The sequence below is a fragment of the Dromiciops gliroides genome, chromosome 3 (genome assembly GCF_019393635.1).
Source record: "Dromiciops gliroides isolate mDroGli1 chromosome 3, mDroGli1.pri, whole genome shotgun sequence".
In the NCBI taxonomy this organism is placed as follows: Eukaryota; Metazoa; Chordata; class Mammalia; order Microbiotheria; family Microbiotheriidae; genus Dromiciops; species Dromiciops gliroides.
Window position 1 is genome coordinate 637,414,635 of NC_057863.1, and position 23,217 is coordinate 637,437,851.

A 23,217-nucleotide genomic window follows, 5' to 3' on the forward strand; every position below is an offset into this window, starting at 1 on the left:
AAGTAATAATAGCTAGCATTTCATACAGCACTTTAACACTTGCAAAGAGCTTTATAGGTGTTATCTCATTTAACCCTCACAAGAACCCTGTGAGGTAGGTATTATTATTATCATTCCCATTTTACAGATGAGGAAACTGAAACCCAGAGGGAAGTGATTCACCCAGGGTCACACAGGTAGCCTGAGGTAGGATTCAAACTCAGGTCTCCTTGATTCCGAGTCCAGCGCTCTATTCACTAGGCCAACCAATTACCTTGACTGGAGTTCTGAATTATTACTCTTTCTGCTCCATGACACAACATGTCCTGAGGCACCCATTCCAGTTTTTGAAAACTCTAACTATTATTGTTGTTGTGGTTCAATTGTGTCTGACTCTTCATGACTCCATGGATCATAGCATGCCAGGCCCTTCTGTCCTCCTCTATCTCCCGAATTCTGTCCAAGCTCATACTCATCATTTTCATGATACTACCTATCCATCTCATACTCTGCCGTCCCCTTTTCCTTTTGCTTTCAATATTTTCCAACATCAGGATCTTTTCTAATGAGTCCTGTCTTCTCATTATGTGGCCAAAGTGTTTAAGCTTCAGTTTTACCTTCCAATGAATCAATTTCTTTAAGTATTGACTGATTTGATGTCCTTGCTGCCCAAGGGACTCTCAAAAGTCTCCTCCAGCATCTCAATTTGAAAGTGTCAATTCTGCGGCTTTCAGCTTTCTTTATAGTCCAACTCTCACAGCCATATGTTGCTACTGGAAAAACCATAACTTTGACTATACAGACCTTTGTATGGTAAGGTGATATCTCTGCTTTTTAGGATGCTGCCCAGGTTTGCCATAGCTTCCCTTCCAAGGAGCAAGCTGCTTTTAAATTTCATGGCTGCAGTTGCTTTCTGCAGTGATCTTTGAGCCCAAGAATATAAAACCTGATGCTGCTTCCATAATTTTCTCCCTCCATTTGCAAGGAAGTGCTGGGACCAATCACCAAAATTTTAGTTTTTTGATGTTAAGCTTCAAGCCAGCTTTTACATTCTCCTCTCTCACCCTCAACAAGAGGTTTCTAAATTCCTCTTCACTTTCTGCCATTAGAGTGGTACCATTTGCATATATGAGATTGTTGAGATTTCTCTCAGCAACCTTAATTTCAGTTTTTGATTCATCCAGCCTAGCATGTGCCATGATGTACTTTGCATATAAGTTAAGGTGACAATATACAGCCTTGTCATATGCCTTTTCCAATCTTAAACCAATCAGGTGTTTGGTTCTAACTATTGCTTCTTGGACCCCATACAAGTTCCTCAGGAGACAAACAAGTAAGATGACCTGGCACTCCCATCTCTTTGAGGACTTGCCACATGTTATCATGATCCACACAGTCAAGTCACTGAAGCAGAAGCAAGAAGTCCTTTATATTAATCCCAAATCTACTTCCCTATAATTTCTACCCATTGGTTCTGGTTTCACTCCCTAGAGGCACTGAGGATACATTTAATCCCCTTTTCACATGGAAACTACTCAAGTTTTTGAAGACCTTGGTTCCTCCCCCACCCCTTAGGTCTTTCCTCCCATTCTTTCCACAGTTCTTCTCATGTTATAATTTGGGGGCACTTTTAGCATTCCGGTCACTTCTTCTAGATATGTTTCAGCTTATTGGTTCCCTTCCTAAATCTGAAGTCAACACTTCCAATTTCTGGCTAGGTGCACATCTGAAGGATGATTGCTTCCATCATTCTGGACACCATATATATATATATTTTTAATGCCAATCAAGATCTTGGGCCAGCACATCATGTTATCAAATTATGTCAAGCTCGGGCAGCTAGGTGGCGCAGTGGATAAAACACCAGCCCTGGATTCAGGAGGACCCGAGTTCAAATCTGGCCTCAGAGACTTGACACGTAATAGCTGTGTGACCCTGGGCAAGTCACTTAACCCTCATTGCCCCACAAAAACAAAAAACAAAAAAAAACGCACAAAAAACTACGATCCTGAGACTTTGAAATTATTTCAAATTATATCAAGCTCACAGTCCATAAAAACTCCTGAGTATTTTTATTGTAACCTATTGTATTGATATCCCTCCCCTATACCCTGTTTGGTTCCCAAGCTCAGAGCTTTGCTTTTATGTCTAGTAAATTGCATCTTGTTAGAGGCAGAATGGGTGTAGCAGTTAACTGATCAGTAGAAGTCAAGAAGAACATAGTTCAGATATGGCCTCTGATTCATAGTTTAGGGCTAGTGACTTGACTTCCTAGAGGCCCCAGCAACTCCTTAAGATCATAAATTACAGAGAACTAACAATTGGCACCAGTGGAGGAATTTTCCATACTGGGAGTTCTCTATGTGAGTGAAATCACAGCTCTGGACTTTAAAAACAAAGCTCTAGCTCATTATCCTCATCTGTTTATCCTTTATTGACCCCAATTCCATCATCCAACATCATCCTATCTGTAAACTTAATAAGCATATAATCTGTATCATTATTCATTGATAATTCACAAATAAGTCATTCATTATAAGTCATATTCATCGTAAGTCATTGACATGAATCTCAAACAGGAGAGGGCCAAGGAGAGAACCCACAGACAATATGTCAAAGGTCTTCCATTCATCCTGACTCCTTGGATCCCACCAGTCAACCAGTTCTAAGATCATCTAAGCCTGCTATCACACATCTCTCTATCTTGTTGACAAGGTTATCATGAAACTTCATTGGAAGCCAGATCCATATACCCCATCTATTTACTTACTTACTTACTTACATCCATCCATCCATCCATCCATCCATCCATCCATCCATCCATCCATCTATCTATCTATCTATCTATCTATCTATCTATCTATCTATCTATCTATCTATCTATCTATCTATCTATCTATCTACCCATTCACTTATTTATTTATTTGTTTGCTTGTTTGTTTGTTTTTGTTTTTTCAGATCCATATACTCTAGCCCAATGTTTCTCCCAAGTACTCTGGGGCTCTGCAGGGGACTATATGTAAGCTAACTGAGAAAGGAGATCTTACTTACAAAACTCCTGAATCCCTTGCCCTGACAGTTCCTCACAAAGGACATTGTGTGCCAGGGGTTTTCCACATGGAGTCCCCAGGTAACTCCCAATAGCCAAGGCTTCTAGAAGAAAGCCATCCAGGAGTTGCCATGAAAATCCCAGCTTGCTGGCAGGAAATTTAGACACACTCTTATGTAAAATATGATAAAATATGCAGGATTCCTGTGAGAGAAAGCAAAGAGCCAAGCCTTTGGATTTGAATGTTTTGAAAAGGTGGATAAAATATTTTACTTCAAGGCAGGTTTGTTTCAACTGTATCAGAACATGGCTCCTGAGGGGAGAGAGCTCCTTGGATCCTGGGCTCCCCAAAGCCCCCCCCGCCCCTGCCTCTTGCTTAGGTTAGCACTCACTGAGAGCCTAGGGAACAGACATCCAAACAGATATCTTATTGGATATGGGGGGCATGGATTTGATGACCTTTGCAGGGCCCTTTCAACTGAATGAATCTCTTTGGAAAGAGATCACCCCATTATGTTGAGTAATTTTTTTTTTTTGGTGAGGCAATTGGGGTTAAGTGACTTGCCCAGGGTCACACAGCTAGTAAGTGGCAAGTGTCTGAGGCTAGATTTGAACTCAGGTCCTCCTGACTCCAGGGCCGGTGCTCTATCCACTGCACCACCTAGCTGCCCCACCCCATTATGTTAGACTGGATATTTCCTAGGTTAAAAATTCTTATGTAGTCTCCTTCTATCCTTCTTCCATTTCCCAGCAAAGTGGCCTTCCCTTAAACACACCCAAAAAAGGGCCAAATGCTTTCAGCATTAACTACCTCAACTGATGCTTCTGCAAATCATGGATCCTAACAATGGTGCCATCTTGCCTTAGCTTAGGTGTATAGTTGTACATGCACTCACACATACATATCCCAGGCATAAACTAGGTAGTCTGAGGCAACCCTCCCCTAAAAGGACCCTCTTCAGAAACTGCTCCAGATTAAAGTCATGCTTGATCTCCTCCTTTTTGGGGAGGGGCGCTATTTGTGGATTACTCAGAGGAACTGAAGATGTTTAGCCTGGGGAAGAAAAGACTTGGGGGAGGCCATGGTACCTACATTAAGGTATTGGGAGACAGCATGGCATTAGGTGATAGGGAGCTGGATTTGGAGTTAGGAAGACCTGGATTCTCATCCTGACTGTACCACTCACAGGCTGTTACCCTGGGCAAGTCATTTCACTTCTATGTGCCTCAGTTTCTTCATTTGTAAAATCTGATAGATGGACTCAATCACTTCTAAGTTTCCTTCTAGTTCTAGATCTATGGTCCTATGATATGGAAGAATAATTAGATTATCATGTTAGCCCAATAGTCCAAAGCATGGTATAGTTGATAGAGAGCCCTGGTCTTGGAATTAGGAAGAACTGAATTCAAATCCTGATCCAGACATTTGGTAGCTGCATTAACCTGGGAAAGTCACTTCACTCAGCCTCAGTTTCCTTAGCTGTAAAGTGCATCTGAATCCAAGGACTTCTATTATTCCTTCCAACGATAAATCTCCGAAACTATGATTGTATGAATCAAGAGTAATGGATAGAAGTTGCAAAGATGCAAATTTAGGCTTGATATTAAGGAAATTTCCTAGGCAGTAGAGAGTTATCCCAAAGTGGTACGGGCTACCTCCAGAGACAAGACCTTCCTTAGTATGGAGCCATTTAGGTAAAGGTTAGATGCTCACTTGTTGGCTATAGAAGGCATTCTTGCTTCCTGGTGGATTGAACCAGATGCCCTATGAGGACCCCTTGGGCTCTGATATTATTTCAGTAATTTTCTAGCCTCTGTGTCACTTACTTAGTTCCTTGGCCAGGCTGCTCATCCTAAGGGAGGAACTCAATGAGAAACCCAAGAGGAACTTAGTAAATGATAACCAAGTCAGTTAGAAGACCTCTGCTGAGGGACTTTGAGCAAATCCCTTCCCTTTTCTCAGCCTCAATTTCCCCATCTGTAAAATAAGAGGGTTGTACTAGCTGGTCCCTTCTAGCTCTATATTCTCAGATGCTAGAATAGCATAAAAATTGAGATCAACCTCGGGGGAACCAGCAGAAGCCATAATTCACGAACTAACACCATCTCCTCCTACAAGCACTTTCCATGGCTTAACTCCAGCCCAGGACTTGAAGAAGAGCAGAAAAATTGGAAAATTGATCAGGCATAAGACACCCTTGGAGAAAATCAGTCATAATAGATCCTGACAAGTTAATTATCTTCTTTTTTTCTGAGCAGCATTGCTAGGAAGACACTCCCAGGGAGTCTAGCCTACTGTTTATCCCTTTCCTGAGAGGGCAAGCCCACTTAGAGAAGACTATCCTCTAACCCACTTTATACACCCTCCCAATGCACCCCCATTCAGGGAAACTCTAGAACATTCACTGGTGTTCTAGGCTCAAGAAAAGAGCTTGGGTTTAAGTGAGTAAATAATTTACAAGAGAAGCCTCTTTCAGCTTCTTCCTGCAAAGTTGTGAAAGGAGGAAAGCTCATTTTGGGTATCTTGAGGCACCCCTATCATTATTGATCCTTTCCATCCTGTCCCAATGCCTTCTGATTTCTCCTCACCCTTCAGCCATACCACCTGATTCTGACCTCCCTTCTACCTCCTAAAGCCAAATTTTGTCCCATTCCCTCAGGGAACTGTTCTCCACTTAACACTTTTGGGGGGGGGGGCAAAGAGGGTTAAGTGACTTGTGCAGGGTCACACAGCTAGTAAGTGTCAAGTGTCTGAGGCTGGATTTGAACTCAGGTCCTCCTGAATCCAGGACCAGTGCTTTACCCACTGTGCCACCTAGCTTCCCTTAATACCTAATTCTTACTAAGATGTAAATAGCTAACAGCTTCCACATAACATTTTAACAGGGGGCCCAATGGATGATCAGAGAACAGAGTAGGGCACGTCTGCCAAAAGTTGAAGTGAGAGGAGATCCTTTTGGCAGGAGAAGCTGTCTAAAGAAGACAGTACTGTTTAATGGAAAGAACACCAACTTTGGAGTCCCAAGTTCATATTTTAGCTCTGCTACTCACAGCTTGTGTGACCGGGCAATTCACTCCCCTTTCCTCATCTATAAAATGAAGGGGATAGACTTTTTTTTTTTAAGTTTTCAGCACCTAACACAAAGTCAGGCATACAGTAGGTATTTAATAAAAGCTTGCTGACTGATTGATAAGGAACCTTGAAACTGTGAACCAAAACAAGTCAGAAACATTCCTCTTGTGGATGTGTGTGTAGGTATGTGTATGCATGTATATATTCATACATGTACATTTGTCTATGCATATGTTCAATATCCCAGTGTTTAAAAGGTAGCATCGATTACCCCAACAGAGATCCTTCCCTCACCTCAGAGTAAGAGAAGAAGGAAGGTATGGGGTTTGTTTTGGAAATTGGGAAGGGGGATAACTGGATGCTAAGCAGAGACTTCTCTGCCTAGGTGTTAGGGTCACCCTGATAATTCTCCACCCCGCCCCCCCCATCCCAGGGAGAGGAGGGTAGCATCCAAGAACAAGAGACAAAACAGTGTCCAAATATCCATAAAGGAATGGGGGTGGGGGATGGTTCCATGTTAAGATAAAAATTTGAGCCTATAAAAAAGGGTAAGTGAGTCATCACCCACCTTGCAGAAGGGTTTAAGTAGGACCCATGGTATCCTAGGGTAAAATATCCAGAGCTTGAAAGGGCCATCTAGTCCAACCCCTTATTTTTGCAGAGGAGGAAACTGAGGCACGGCAATACCCAGGGCTGTGAGAGCCTAGGATCATACGCCTAGAACTCTGGCTAGTTCTTGTCCATCACCCACATGAGGCCCCTGGTCCCTGGGTTAGGTCCCAGAATCATAAAAGTCACAGACAGTTTGTAGCTTCCTGATCTCTGGCCCCAGCAGCTCACTCACCATCAATGCCAAGCACCTCCTTACTCTTGTTCTCCAGGCATGGCTCAAACTGGTCGATGATATTCAGACAGTATTGCTCGGTCACATCCGTCATCTAGAATGAAACGACCGCATGACCATCAGCCCAGTGCAAGCTCGCTAGTCCCCGCTCATCACCAGCACCTTCCCAGCCTCCATCTGTTGCTATCATGGCATTGAGATTAGCAGACTTGGGTCACCTATCCAAACACTCCATCCAGGCCCAGTGGCAGCTGGGAAATCATAGCCAGCCCCTCCCATTTCCCTTACCCTGGGTGAGTCTGGCTCATGAAGACCATTTCCCTGAAATGAGATTGAGCCATGGGACAGAGCCAGGGATGGCTGAAGTCAACAGGACCATAGATTAATTACCCACATCTACAGACCCAATTGGCTTTAGAGGGCCAGAGAGCCAAGCAATGAAATAGAGCCAGGAGCTCTGCAGGGAAAGAAAAGGATTAATAATAATTAGCCAGGTAGTATTTGCTTAGGAAGAAAGAAAGAAGGTTGCTTAGTTTGGGTTATGTATCTTTTAATACATGGGAGTATGGACTTGGGCTCTTCAGGGACTGAGATCAAAAGAGCTTTTATCAACTCATAGAGAAGCTGGGTTAATTCTGGGCAAGACGGAGCAAGGGAGCAGGGGAGAAACATAACCTTCCTAACTTTTGAACACAGAAGGAAGGGTAGAGAAGTTCTCTATGTTGCCTTTCGCTGTAGGGAATTTTAAGGGAAGTAGTGAGAACCCTCCGTGCCTCAGTTTACCCATATGTACCAGGAGGGTAGAGAAGATCACAGAATATCAAAATTAGAAGGGACCATAGCAGCCATCTGGTTCAATACCCCCATTCCACAGATGATGGAACTGAGGACTGCAGAGGTCAAGCAACTTATCCAAGGTCACACAGATAGCAAATGACAGAGTCAGGACCTGTGTTTGAATCCCAACTCTACTATTTAAAATCTCCTTGGACTTCAGTTCCCACAGCTGTCAAAGGAGAAGGTTGGACCGATGACATCTAAGCCCTCCCCCTTCCAAATCCCATTCTATGTTTTAAGATCATTCCCATCTCTGACATTCTCTATTCTAAAATCTCTCCCAGCTCTGAAACCTGTAACAGCTAATGATAATAGCTAGCATTTATATGGCACATTAAACTTTGCAAAATGCTTTACATAGTTTATCTCGATTGATTTTCACAACAACCCTGTGAGGTAGGTGTTTAATATTCCAATTTTACAGCTGAGGAAACCAAGGCAAATAGAGGTTAAGTGACTTGTTCAAGGTCACTCAGCCAATGTCCAAGTGAGGTCCCTCCTAGTTCTGACTGAAGATTAGGTCTGAAGACCTCTTCTTGATCTTATATCCTAAGACCCTATAACCTAAGTGGGTTAACTCAGCCTAAAGTAGTCGCTTGTGTGCTGCTCATCTCCCTCATGGGAAAGACACGCAAGATTTTCCAGGTCAGGAGCCTTGGGAGACAAGTCTATGTGTTTGAGTGAGAGCCCCCTCACTCCTTGCCCAGACCAAGCTCTGGGTTTGTCCTGTGAGCCAGGGGCCCTGGCTGGGTATGCCGCCCAGGAGCTGAATGCCAGCTGTGATTACTTTAGTCCATTGCTTCTTACCGGCTAGAGTTCATTTTCTCTCTCTTGACAAGTAAAGGAATCAATAGCCCAGCCAGACATTAACACATCCTTGTTGCTCTGAAAAGGCATCCGTGCCTTGCTCCCTGGCAGACAGGGCAATGGATTGTCAAGGATAAGGAACAGGAGAAGAATAGAAAGTAACAAGTTGGCAGGGTTAGGGAGGGAAGATCATCTGTCTGTTCTAAGCTGCAACTGCTCCAGCTCTTTCTCCCTGAGCTGCTCTCCTTGAATCCTAAGAAAGGAAGCATTATCTCCTTTCCATACCTTCAACTCCACTGTCCTGAGCCCCTCTGTCTACCTTTAGAGTCTATACTGTCCCCTGCCCCATCTAAATCCCCAAGCTCTCCTGGGAAAGGAAGATTTCCATGGAACAAGGCAAGAGAAGGGTTTGGGACAAAAGAGAAGTTGAACCTACTTTGCCCTGATGAGAATGAGCTTAGAGAACTCATTACCCCAAGGTGTGGCATAGGCTAGAAATAGAAATAGGGTTAAGAAGGGATTAGAAAACCCAACATAGCCAGCATCAGCACCTGCCTTTTTCTAAGCTCCTCCACCCCTTACTAAGTTCCATCAGTATTCTCTTAAAGGAAAAATCCATTCATTAATTTAGGGATGCTTGGTGTCAGAACCATCACCAGGGTTGGGAAGTTGGAGCTCTGTCCCAGGGTGCCAACATCGGGGTGAAGGGACTTTTTAAGGCATTTATTAAATCCCTACAATTCATCAAGCCCTAGGAGGTGCAGTGGATAGACCACTGGGCCTAGAGTCAAGAAGATTGTTCTTCATGAGTTCAAATCTGACCTCAGATGCTAACTAGCTGTGTGACCCTGGGCAAGTCACTTAATCCTGTTTGCCTCAGTTTCCTCCTCTGTTAAATGAAGAGATTTGGATTAGATGACTTCAAGGAGGGGGCAGCTAGGTGGTACAGTGGATAAAGCACTGGCCCTGGATTCAAGAGGACCTGAGTTCAAATCCGGCCTCAGACATTTGACACTTCCTAGCTGTGTGACCCTGGGCAAGTCACTTAACCCTCATTGCTCCACAAAAAAAAAAATGACTTCAAGGAATCTTCCCGGCTCAAAATCCTCTATTTCTGGGATCCCATGATTTTGAAGGTTGAAGAACTGGATACAAATGCCATGTCATCACTTAGTGCCCAGGTGACCTTGGAGAAGCCCCTTCTCCTCTCTAGGCCTCAGTTTCCCTTTATGTAAAATGAGAAACATGAACTAGATGACCTCTGAAACCCCTTCCAGCTCTAGCTATATGAGCCTGTGATCATAAGCAGCTTGCACAAGATCAAAGTCATACTGTGAGTAAATAGATGACAGAAAGAAGCAGCTTTTGTTGTGGAGTCATTTCAATCCTGTCCAATTCTCTGTGACCCCATTTGGGGTTTTCTGGGCAAAGATACTGGAATGGTTTGCCATGTCCTTCTCCAGCTCATTTGACAGAAGAAACTGAGGCAAACAGGGTGAAGTGACTTGTCCAAGGTCACACAGCTAGGAAGTATCTGAGCCCAGATACTTACTGTCTGAGGTCAGATTTGAACTCAGGTCTTCCTGACTCTAAGCCCAGCACTTTATCCACTGCACTACACAGCTGCTGGAAAGAATCAGGTACCTTTGGATTGTTCGATCCTGTGAGCCAATAGTACTGTTTGATTAGAGCCAGGACCTTGAGTTCATCTCTAGGAGGAAGGACACAATCCATGACTCTCTCACACTGCCCCCCCCCCCCAACCATAAGAGAAGAAACTGGAAACAAGGCTCAGCAGGCACTGTGTCAGTATAGAGCTGTAGGTGGGGAAAATAACAGAAAACCCAGGGGCATGGGGAGAAAGAGGAGAGCTCTGGTCCTTCTGTCTCCCTGTACAACTGGGTCTGAGCTAGGACCTTCTGCCCCACCCCCACTCCCCATGTCTCTGTAGAAGTTCTTAACTTAGAGTCCATAAACTTAAAAAAAATTGAGAATTGTATTTCCACCTTTTGTAATCCTAGGTATTTTATTTTATTTTATTTTTGTTTTGTTTTCGCAGGGATTTTATACATTTTTTTTTTTTGGTGAGGCAGTGGGGGTTAAGTGACTTGCCAAGGGTCACACAGCTACTAAGTGTTAAGTGTCTGAGGCTGGATTTGAACTCAGGTCCTCCTGACTCCAGGGCTGGTGCTCTATCTACTGTGCCACCTAGCTGCCCCCAGATTTTATACATTTTAAAAACATGATTCCAGGACTAGGTCAATAGGCTTTACTAGCCGATCAAAGGTCCATGATACAAAGACTACCAACCCCTACCCTAAAGCATTCCAATTTACTCTGAAATCTCACCATTCTTTTCTTAAAGTAAAGGGTTTGCCTCCTGACAAAAGGTTTACCAAGAGCAGCAACCACTGAGAAGGAATTCCTCAAGCATCTAGAAAACAAGCCCTCTTGTCACAGGTTCTCATGAATATGTAGCAACAGGTCAGGATTTTATGAGGACCAGGCGAGAGCTACACCTGCCTCCCAGTGGCATCAAGGGACTTCAGAATTGTCAGGATTCCAGACCCAGCCACTTTAACCCAGAGATATTAGCCAAGGAAGGGACAGAAAAGGAAGTTTTCTAGCCACTACCTGGCTCAGTGGAGGTCCTTAAGCTACTCTGCCTCTGGGAGGGACGCCAAGATCGATGACTTCTACCTTTCCATAAAAAGGCTGAAAAGCATAAAGAATTCCAGCAATGTTTGACAGGGACTCCTTTTGAAGAGCAATTCATGAAATAAAAATGAAGCTAAGAGACAGCCAGTGGTAGGAAAGCCAGAGAGATTTGGGATAACGACTTAATCGGCACATTTGGTGCTTCCCTCTGGGGTTGGTGCCCGTTAAGATTTAATGGAAGGGAGCCTGGAAGAGAGCCCATCTGCAGTGAGGAAGGTCTGTTCTACTTGGATAGTACAAGCCCCAGGGAGAATGGAGACGAGTCTGGGTCTTCTCTATAATGCAACGAGCATGGGGGTCAGGAGACAAGACAAATGGCCACTCCTCAGATTCAGCTGCTCAAATCGGTCATCAATCTGTAGCACACCCAGGCAGCAACTCCCCTGGTGTGCTGGGAGATGTGTTCTTTGCTTGTTCCTTGACAGTCCATAAATAATCAGAAATAACATGCAGGGAGCCCCAGGGAGACGCCATATTGGATTAGCAAATTTGCAAATTCTAGAGCTAAGAGCCACTACACTAGGGCTTCCCCCCCACATTCAACAGGATTAAAATTCCATGATGGGCATTAACATCTGAATACCTGGGACAGGGGTCTCTAATTAGTATTCTACAGAGGTGCTGGCCTTTGGCAGATTTGGGTTCTAGTTCAAAATCTGGAATTCTCTTGCTCCATGACTTTGGGTAAGTTGCTTTCCTCTGATTTCCCCATGAACACAGGCTATGATAGATAGAGCTATTCCAACCTCCTTGTTTCACAGATAGGAAACCTGAACTCAGGAGAAGGAAGTGACTTGTCCATTCGACCAGAGAGTGAGGGGCAGTGCTTCAAAGTTAATAGGGAGTGTTAACACACTGGACATCAGAGTCAAGATCTAAAAAGATCTTGATGGGTTAGAATTTAAAAGAATAAGTAGTTGGGATTAATGTGCACATGGGATTAAGACCCAATCTTCCCAAGGACAAGATGAGGGAGTCATGGGTAGAAAGCAATTTGTTTGAAAAAGAACTGGGGGTTTTCGACCCTTTTCAATTCCAGTGGCTTCCCATGGTCCATTATTTCTTATTTCTCCAATATATAGCTTGTTTGTATATATTCATTTGCATGGTGTCTCCCCCATTGGATTGTAAATTCCTTTTGCGTATTTTGTAGCCCCATTGTTTAGGATAGTGCCAGGTATACATCAGGTGCTTACTAAATGTTCACTGATTGCTAGAGAATTGCATGTTCAAGAGAGATCAGCAGACCAAATATAAAAAGCTAACTAGAACTTGGTTTGCATTAAGAAAGACAGAACTCCCAGGAATAGAAAGGTGGTGTTCCCATTGTCCTCTGCCTTGGTTGGACCAGAGCTGGACCGTGTTCAGTTGTGAAATCCATATTTTAGGAGTAACATTGATAATCTAGAGTGTTCAGAGGAAGGTAACTAGGGTGGCAAAGAGGCTTACATCAATATCATAGCAGAAACAGTGGAAGGAATGGGGCATGTTTAGTCTAGAGAAGATTCAAGGGGGATAGCTTCAAGTATCTGAAAGGCTGTGATGTGGATGAGGGACTAGATTTTGGCCCCTGTGGACAGAACTAGGAGCAGTGGGTGGGAATAGAAGAGAAAGAGGTGTAGGCTAGATGTTGGAAAAATTTCCTACCAGTTAAAGTGGTCCCCAGAAGAAAAGGGCTGCCTTAGGAGGTGGCTCTGCCTGCTGGGAGATCCTCAAACAGTGGGTGGATGGCCACTTATCCAGAGAGTGGATTAGGAACTCTACTTTAACTACTGCTATGGATTGACCTAGATGTCTGCTGAAGTCTCTCCCAACTCTGAGACTCTGACCTCAAGTCAGGACCAAAACCTTGGTCCTCTGAAATGAAGGTGATTGAGTACTTTCTCAATAGTCCCATGCTGCTCTCTCCTCTGTAACCTTCCTGCCTCCCAAGGATTGTGGCAGGATGGAATTACTTTAATGGACAGGAAAATAGGGAGTGTGATTCCAATGCAAGGCAGCCTGGTTATTGGGCAGTCATCATTATTGGCCTCTTATGGTCATTTTCAGTGCTGAGAGCCCTGGGAAACCCAGTCATGCTGCCCTCCTGAGCACACTCAGATCACTCACAAAAGCATGGAGGGTGAAATAAAGAGGTATGGTAGGGGTGTCAACAGAGGATGGCTCTTCTCTCAGACTGGACACAGTCTGGGCATAGAAAGATCTTAAAGAACTACCCGTCCCTTCCTTTAGTCTGTGCCTTTCTCATTAGCTAAAACTTGGCATGTACAACTCTTCCCCCCGCCCCAAATTAATCATGCTCTGGGCCAGGGACCCTCCCCAAGCATCCCCTCTGAGCACCCCTCCCCAAAGCAAAGGAGCCACAGCAGGGCTGGAGGCTGTCAGTGGGTGAAGAAAGTCCCAGAGCATGACCACCTGCCACCAATCTGATAGGACCCAGAAAAAGAGGCTGTCAATAGTCAAAAGTTCTAAGACAGAGATTCTTTTTTTGGGGGCGGGGAGGGGAATGGGCAATAAGGGTTAAATCCCTTGCCCAGGGTCACACAGCTAGTATCAAATGTCTGAGGCCAGATTTGAACTCAGGTCCTCTTGACTCCAGGGCTGGTGCTCTATCCACTGTGCCACCAAGCTGTCCCCCAAATATTTGAATTTGTATGTCTTTGTGTTTATACATTGTTTCATCTCTTTAGAATGTAAGCTCCCTAAGGGCAGGAAGTATTTGATTTTTGCCTTTGTCCCCTCAGCAGCAAGCACAGTGTCTGGGATTTAGTCTGGTTCCCACCAAGCTCTTGCCATCAGGATGGGCCATGACCCCATGGCAACGTCATAAAGAAGCTAATGACAGGGAGTCCATGTTCTAGAATGATGCATCAGGGGATAATGTCCAAGTGTGATCAATGACATAATTACTTCAGAATTAGTGTGGGCCCAAGTCCTGGAGGCACCTGGACCCTGCAACCAGAGATGATCCTGGTGGGCATTATCTATTAAAACAGGGAAGCTTAGTCCTTGCATCTTAGAATTGCTGGATCACTCATCTGGGCTCTTGCCGCCACTCATTCCCAGGAGGTACCTCAAGGTTACACAAAGGGCTGAACAAATCCAGGTGCCCATTGAGGCCTGATGTTAACACCTGCCAGTGTTCTTCCCTCCCCCCACACAGGAGGGTGGGATGCCTGTTGTCTGCCTGTTCACTGGGCACTGAGCTCCTTTATAAAGCCTGTCTCATTGTCCCCGTGTGTCCTAGCTCAGCTCCCTGGGAAAAGAGGACAGGATTCCAGCTCCTTCTCCTCCAGAGAGCTGAGAAGGCAGCCCAAGCTCCATAAATGTTTGTTTTTAATAAGCATTTACTGATGAGCTCCTCTGGAAGCCGAGCAGGCTGAGACTGGTGTGCCAGATCAGGAGGCAGGCAGAACTCAGATGTCCCATCTCTGACACTTTCTAGCTCAGTAACCTTCAGTAAGAATCCTTTCACGGTCTTCTTCCCTGCTAGTGTCTCTCCCCCGAGATTTCCTTCCATTTACACTGTATAGATCTAGTATGGATTTAGTTATTCAAGTGATTGTCTCCCTTAGACGATGAGTACCTTGAGGGTAGAAACTTTTTATTTTTTTGCCTTTCTTTGAATCTTTAGAGCTTAACACAATGCCTGGAATGTAGTAAGTGCCTAATAAATGCTTATGACCGACAAACTGCCCTGTGCCCCATGGGATCAAAGATCTAGAAGAAGGGACCTAAGAAGCCACCTAGCTCATTTTTACAGCTAAGGAAACTGAGGTTCAAAGAGGTTACTTAGGATCACAGGTCTTGAATTACAAGGGACCTCAGAGGTCAAGTAGTCCTACACCTTCATTTTAGAGTCGAGAAAATAGCAGCCCAAGGATGTGAAGTGACCATTCCCTCCCTCCCCCCACTCCTTCCCAAGCATCCCCGTTCCCCTGTCCCTTCCCAGACTCCCCCCATCCCTCTGTCCCTTCCCAAGTATCCCCTGTCCCCCAGTCCCTTCCCAGACTCCCCCCATCCCTCTGTCCCTTCCCAAGCACCCCCTGTCCCTTCCCAGACTCCCCCCATCCCTCTGTCCTTTCCCAAGTATCCCCTGTCCCCTGTTCCTTCCCAGACTCCCCCCATCACTCCGTCCCTTCCCAAGCACCCCCTGTCCCCTGTCCCTTCCCAGACTCCCCCCAGCCTTCTGTCCCTTCTCAAGCACCCCCTGTCCCTTCCCAGACTCCCCCCAGCCTTCTGTCCCTTCCCAAGTATTCCCTGTCCCCCTGTCCCTTCCCAGACTCCCCCCATCCCTCTGTCCCTTCCCAAGTATCCCCTGTACCCCCTGTCCCTTCCCAGACTCCCCCCAGCCTTCTGTCCCTTCCCAAGCACCCCCTGTCCCCTGTCCCTTCCCAGACTCCCCCATCCTTCTGTCCCTTCCCAAGCACCCCCTGTCCCCCTGTCCGTTCCCAGGCTCCTCCAGCCCTCTGTCCCTTCCCAAGCACCCCCTGTCCACCTATCCCTTCCCAGGCTCCTCCTGTCCCTTCCCAGGCTCCCCCATCCCTCTGTCCCTTCCCAAGTATCCCCTGTCCCCCTGTCCCTTCCCAGACTCCCCCATCCCTCTGTCCCTTCCCAAGTATCCCCTGTCCCCCTGTCCCTTCCCAGACTCCCCCAGCCTTCTGTCCCTTCCCAAGCACCCCCTGTCCCGTCCCTTCCCAGACTCCCCCAGCCTTCTGTCCCTTCCCAAGCACCCCCTGTCCACCTATCCCTTCCCAGGCTACTCCTGTCCCTTCCCAGGCTCCCTGTGTCACCTTCTGCTCCACCTCCAGGAAGCGCTTCAAATCCTCAGTGTCCAGATGATCCTTGTGGTTGCTGTAAGTGAGCATGAGCAGGTAGAGGTCTCGGCGGGTGGACATCATCTTGTAAAAGGCGCAGAACTCGTCAAAGCCCAGTGTGCCCTGGTTGTCATCTGTGTCTGCCTCCTGTAACACAAAGAGCCACCTGGGGCATGGGCTTCGGGAACTCAGATTCCCCACCCCCACCCCCTCCTCCTCCTCTTCTTTCTCCTCCTCCTCTGGCTCTGCTATTTGATACTGTATGATCTTAGACAAGTCACTTAACATCTTTGATCTTTAGGGGATTGGATGTAAAAATCTCTATTTTCCCAAACTCCAAATATTATTCTCCCGTGACCTGTCCTGGATCATTCTTTTTTTTTTTTTTTAAAGTGAGGCAATTGGGGTTAAGTGACTTGCCCAGGGTCACACAGCTAGTAAGTGTTAAGTGTCTGAGGCCGGATTTGAACTCAGGTCCTTCTGACTCCAGGGTCGGTAGTCTGCACTGCACCATCTAGTTGCCCCAATTATTTTTTTTTAAAGTTCAGATTTTCACTCATGACCTGGCTCATTATCCCAGAACAGAGGCTGGAAGGAGAGACAGCAGGGTAGAATCTGGATGCCACCATTCTGTAACCTGAGAAGACTCTGCCTGCAGGTTACCTGCACTTTGAGATCCATGTCAGACCCAGGAATGAGCAGAGGATGAAGACTAGATTCCTGCCCTGAGCCAAGGCAACAAGACACTTTCTGAGGGTCTGACCACCAAGCTGGATGTGAAAATCACAACCCGCTTCTTTCATTAAAATGCTAATTAAAAGTTGCTGCTCATCAATTATAAACACACAGAGCCCCAGGAGGCCTGAAACCCTCCCTCCAAGGCCAAATTTCACAATAAAATCAGGAACAGCCCGATTCTCAGCTTGCAATCCCTAATTATCCAGACAGTGGCTACCATCCATCTAGATTGAGACTTGACAGGGTTCCCAAAGCAGGGGGACATGCAGTGACTTTGCCTGGGTCAACCAGCTTCCACTGGCAGCCTCCCACATCAGTATTCAGGCCAATGCCGAGCTTCAATTGTATCATGGGTTGTACCAGACCAAGTCTGCTGCAGCCACTTAATAACATCCACTGCGGGCCAGTCGCTGTCATTGTGACCGGGAACTCAGAAAACCCTGATTGTGTTTCTAGCAACCTGAAGCATCAGTCCCTTGTACACAATGACACGATTTACCTCATTGGCCCGTCTCTTTGTTCAGAAAGGCCCTTTGCCAAGAGCATCCAGGTTCATTCTGGGTGTCAAAAAAAAAAAATCCATTTTCTTGCCCTCCTTGATGCTGCTGACTGGATTGAACCCTGCCGTTGAAATCAGAAGATCTGGGATCAAATTCCAACTGGACTACTTGCTAGCTATGTGACTCTGGGCAAACCTCTTTCCTTCTCTGATCCTTAGGAAGATCCTCTTTCAAATGAGGAAGGCGGGACTCCAAAAAACCACTAAGTTCCCTTCCAACTCTAAATGTTTGGCCTTAAGGAAGCTGTTCAACTAAATGATCTCCTCATTTGGCCAATGCTTTGTGGGTTTAGGGGATTTGGATGAAATCCCCATCAGGGGGACTGGTCCAAACTCCATTCTGGCTTAGGGAGAGTCTAAATGTTATCACTACAAACACTCCAAGGATTTGAGATTTCATTGGACACAGAGAATCCACAGTTTAGGCGATCCCTCCAGGAATACAGATTATAAATCATGACTTAATAGATTTAGATATCAATCAGTAGGCAATTAAGTAGCTACTAATGGGCAGCTAGGTGGCATAGTGAATAGAATGTCAGGAAGACCTGAGTTCAAATTTGGTTTCATATTTCCTAGATGTGTGACCCTGGGTAAGTAACTTAACCCTGTTTGCCTGAATTTCCTCATCTGTAAAATAAGTTGGAGAAAGAAATGGCAAACCACTGCAGTATCTTTGCCAAGAACACTCAAGATGGGGGTCATGAAACATTGAATACGACTGAAACAATTGAGCAACAGCAAATGTGATAGATGCAAAAGATATAAAAATTAAAATGAAATCTGTCGCTGCTGTCAAGGATCTTACCTTCTAGAATAATACTAGATATCACACGGCACATTAAGATTTGTGAAGTTATCTAAGTATCTCATTTGAATTTCACACGCCTGTAAGGTTGTTATTACAAATATTATTACTCTCATTTGACCAATGAGGAAGCCGGGGTTCTAGGAGATTGACTTGCCTGTGGTTGGTCACACTGTGTCAGAGAAAGAAACTCTGACCCTGAGCCTTTCTGATTCTCACACCAACACTTAAAGGAAAATACTAGGGAAAAGGAAGAAGAGGAGAGGGGTGAAGCAGATAGGGTAGTCTGTCAGTTTAAGGGAGCTATCTGAAGTTCATAGAAATTAAATGATTTAATCAGCATCATGCAGTGTTTGAGCTATTGTTGTTTATTCTTCTTTTTCAAAGAGGACCATGATATTGGGGTGATATCATGACTTGTACTCAATTAGATTTGAGTGAGGGAGAGCTGTGCAAAGTCACAAAACCTCATTCTCCCCTCCAGAGCCATCTGGCTCCAGTGGCAAGATATGTATCAGGATGAGTGGAGACAGCTCCAAATGTTTTAAGGCAATTCAATGACTTGCCCAGGGTCACATAGCTAGTAAATGTCTGAGGCCAGATTTGAACTCAGGAAAATGAGTCTTCTTGACTCTAAGCCCAGTGCTCTATCCACTGCTCCCTCTAGCTACCCCAGGGTCAGAGGATTTAAATCCTGCTTATTGTCTGTGTGACTTTGGGCAAGTCATTTGGGTCTAAGTTCCCTCCTCTTTTAAATGACGGGCTTTCCCAGACAGATGGCCTTTGAGGTCCCTTTCAACTTTAGATTCAGGATCCTATGATAGGAGGATGGAGACCTCAATTTTTCAAGTCTAATCAATCTTTTTTTTGGTGGGGCGGGGCAATGAGGGTTAAGTGACTTTCCGAAAGTCACACAGCTAGTAAGTGTAAGGCGTCTGAGGCCGCTTTTGAACTCAGGTCCTCCTGAATCCAAGGCCAGTGCTTTATCCACTGCGCCACCTAGCTGCCCCACTCTGCTCAGTCTTTAGAATGCAGTCTAACTTCTTCATGACTGAAAAGTGCTAAGGAGCCTGCCAATGTACCGGCCTTATTGTCCAGACCACTCAGATCTGTTCACAAGGCAGCCTGAGAGAGCAGGGCACAAAGGGTGTGAAGGAAAATGAACTCTCTAGGGAGCACCGTGAACCCACCTACAGTCAAGGCTGCACAAGTACAGAGCAGCAAGAGCCAATTAGTCTCACACGTGTCTCAGCAGAGGCTGGGGCTCACTTACCCCTGCTACCCAGTCCCACTCATTAAAATCCAATGGGAGACAAACACCAAGAGAAAAGTCCATCTTGTTGAGGTGGCCTTGCAAAGTTTAAGAAGCCAGGTCAGACAAAGACAATTGCAAAAACTTTGGTGGGATTAGGTGAGCTTCTCGAGTGTGTGTGTGTGTGTGTGTGTGTGTGTGTGTGTGTGTGTGTGTAAGCATCCCTCACAGTGGAGATAAAAGAATGAATAGACTGCATGGGGAAAGAGGAATGTTATCTTGAATCTCAGTAAGTGGGATTTAAATCCAGGGATCCTCTGACTCCAAAACTGATCTTCTTCATATATATACCTTCTATCAGTGGGAAGCAGCGACTCTGTCTTCTAGGCATCTGCTTCCTGACAAAATCCCTCTTTTTGGAGGGAGCTGGATGGTTCAGTGGATAGAACGCTGAGCCCAGGAGTCAAGGAAGACCTGAGTCCAAATCTGGCCTCTGACACTTATTAGCTGTGTAACCCTGAGCAAGTCACTTAATCTCTTTGCCTCAGTTTCCTAATTTGTAAAATAGGGATAATAATAGTGCCTACTTCACAGGGTTATTGTGAGGATGGAATGAGATAATAAATGTAAAGCACTTAGCACAGTGCCTGGCACACAGTAGGTACTATATGTGTTGGCTATTATTATTATTATTGTTGTTTTTCATAGTGGGGTGGGGGGCATTTGCAGGCCATGTTTCCCATGAGGCTCACGGGAACCTCATCATCCTGCAATATCATACCAGCCTTATTTAGTCATATCTCATCAGTTGTTGTTGTTGTTTGTTCTTCTTTCTCAAAGGGGATCAGGACATTGGAAGGTGATATCATGAATTGCACTGGATTAGATTTAAGTGAGGGAGGGCTATGCAAGGTCACCAACCCCACTCTCCTCCAGAGCCATCTGGGTACAGTAGCAAGATACATATTGGGATGACTGGAGATGGCCCTGGATATTTAAGGCAATTGCAGTTGTGACTTGCCCAGGGTCACACAGCTAGTAAGTGTGAAGTGTCTGAGGCTGGATTTGAACTCAGGTCCTTCTGAATCCAGGGCCAGTGCTTTATCCACTGCACCACCTAACTAGCTGCCCCTCCCCCCATTTTTATAAGATTTTAAACTCTAAATTTTTCTCCCTCCCTCTTTCCCTCCCCCACCCCCCATCCCAAGATAGCAAGCAATGATACAGGTTATATATATATACTATCACATTATGTTGAAAGAAGAATCAGAACCACAGGAAAAAAAACACAAGAAAACAAATAAAGTGAAAATAGTCAGTTTGGATCTGCATTCAGACTCCACAGTTCTTTTTTCTAGATGTGGAGAACATTTTCTATCATGAATCTTTTGGAATTGCCCACTTAACTTCTTAGGGTCTCAATTTTTTCATCTGTAAAATGAGGGAGGGTTAGACTAGATGACCTCTGAGCTCCATTCCAGCTCAAAATATGTGTTCTATATAATCTATGCTCTACAACGTAGCATGTGATCAACACATCCCTGCCAAGTCACTGATTCTACAAGACTGCCACACAGTTCAGCAAAGTATGGGTAATTCAGCCTTGAGTCATCGAATCAAAGCTAATTCAGTTCCTATTGAAACCCCAATCCCATCTACACCATTCATCCTACTTGAACTCTCAACAGTATTTGATCCTATTGACAACCCCTTCTTTCTTAAGTATCTCTCTTCCTTTGGCCTCCATGACACTCCTTTTTTTTTTTTTTTAAAGTGAGACAATTGGGATTAAGTGACTTGCCCAGGGTCACACAGCTAGTAAGTGTTAAGTGTCTGAGGCTGGATTTGAACTCAGGTACTCCTGACTCCAGGGCTGGTGCTCTATCCACTGTGCCACCTAGCTGCCCCTTCTGTGACACTCCTGATTCTCTTATTTCAATGATCACTCCAATTTCCTCTCCCCATCCCTCCCCTGAATAGAAATACTTCCCATAGTTCTACCCTTGACTCCTTTTTCTGTTTTTCTCTTTCTATCCTCTGCCCTGGCAATTTCATCTACTATGATTTAAATGGTCACATCCAGAGGGATGATACCAAGGCTTAATTCAAGGAAGCACCTGACTGACATGCTAATTTCTGGTGGTCTGACCATACCAAGGCAAAATTATGTCGGTCACTGTTTAATGTAAAACCTGAACAAGGGGTGCCTGCAGAAAGATTAGAGGAACTTGGTCCTTGTCCAGGAAAAACCCAAAGACAGAAAGGTGAGGGCCACAAAGGTAGACTTCATCCTGTAAAATTATGCCCTTAGCAGTTTCTCAGCCATTAAATAAAGATACAACCTGGCCTGAGGAGTCTATACATGAGAAATTCCTGCCATCAAGGCTTTCAGAATTAATAAGCTCTAGGTCTTAATCAAGACTCCATCAAATGGCCCATTATAGACAAGGCCATCCATCCATTCAGGCCCTGTAACTCTGGGTGGCTGAGCCAGGACAGGAACAAACCCAGAATGGAAATTGTTTGCTGTATAAGCAGAGATGACTGTGGGGTGCTTTCTCCCACTGACAGCTTCCTGGGTGTGTGATGATCTTTCATTACAGCTCTATCCTCATATCTTCATGTAATGAGCCAGCCCCAACACTTCCATGTATGTGTGTGGTTGAAATCTGAAGCTGTCAGTGAGAAAAAGCCCACACGCTGGATCTAAAGCCAGCAATCTGCACCATGGACAGCAACCAACACCTCCCTAGAGAGTTCAATTTCCCCACTCCTGAGCTTAGCAATTCCCCTATGGGAAAGTTTAAGAAACAAAGCTGAGATGACAATAACCCTTCTAGTCATGGGCCTCATCAATGCAGAATCTAAAAATGCCCCTCATTCTAATCCAATAAGGCAAAGAAAAGTCAATATACAACACAATTGATAATGGCCTGGTGGATACACAATGGATCACATACGGAATATAATTAAGTTCAACACTTGGTAAGTACCGATGTGCAAGGCATCAGGCTCCATCCTAGGGTTAGCCCTTCAAAATATTACAACATTGAAGCTACTTTCAAGAAGCTTAAAACCTAATGATGGTGAAGATGGAGGTCACTGTCTTTGGGGGAAATCATAGAAGGATTCATGAAGGGATCTGAGTTCAGACTTAAAGGGAGGGAATTTCAATAGTAGAGAATAGATAGAAGCAGGGACTCCATTGCAGGAAAGTTGGGCTATGTGAGTAAAAGCAGATGAGGGCAGGATGGAGTCTAGCATGCCTAGAATATAGAGAACATGATAATGTTGGAAAGAGGTTGGGAGCCAGATTGAAGAAAGAAAGAGGGAAGGAAGGAAGAAGGAAAAGAGGGAAGGAAAAAAGGAAAGAAGGAAAGAAGAAAAGAAGAATTTATTACATATCTACCACATGCCAGATACTATGTGAAGTGCTTTACAAATGTTATATCATTTGAACTTTACAACAACCCTAGGATGTAGGTGCTATTATCTTCATTTTACAGATGAAGAAACTGAAGCTGTTTGATGTTATGTCTTGCCCAGGGTCACACAGCTAGTAAATGTCTGAAGCTAGATTTGAATTCAGAACCAGCACTCTATCCACTGCACCCCTTAGCTGTTTCTAAGCCTTACCTGGCTTCTTTACATGATATGAGACTCATACAACAATAGGACGAGGCTGCCCTGTGCTGCTTGCAGTTCTTTCAAGTGTCTTGTCTAAAGACAAATTCCT

At 44.9% G+C, this 23,217-nt stretch overlaps 1 protein-coding gene across 5 annotated transcripts in view; it reads right to left on the reverse strand.

Moving 5' to 3' along the window:
* PLCH2 (phospholipase C eta 2) overlaps positions 1–23,217 on the reverse strand; it is a 250,225-nt gene that overhangs the window by 64,530 nt on the left and 162,478 nt on the right. For all 5 annotated transcript variants that reach the window (XM_043994784.1, XM_043994783.1, XM_043994787.1 and 2 more), the window contains exons 5-6: positions 16,101–16,271; positions 6,946–7,039 (exon numbers count right to left, since the gene is read on the reverse strand). In XM_043994784.1, the coding sequence (XP_043850719.1) occupies positions 6,946–7,039; positions 16,101–16,271 (265 nt within the window). The remainder of the gene's footprint in view (positions 1–6,945; positions 7,040–16,100; positions 16,272–23,217) is intronic.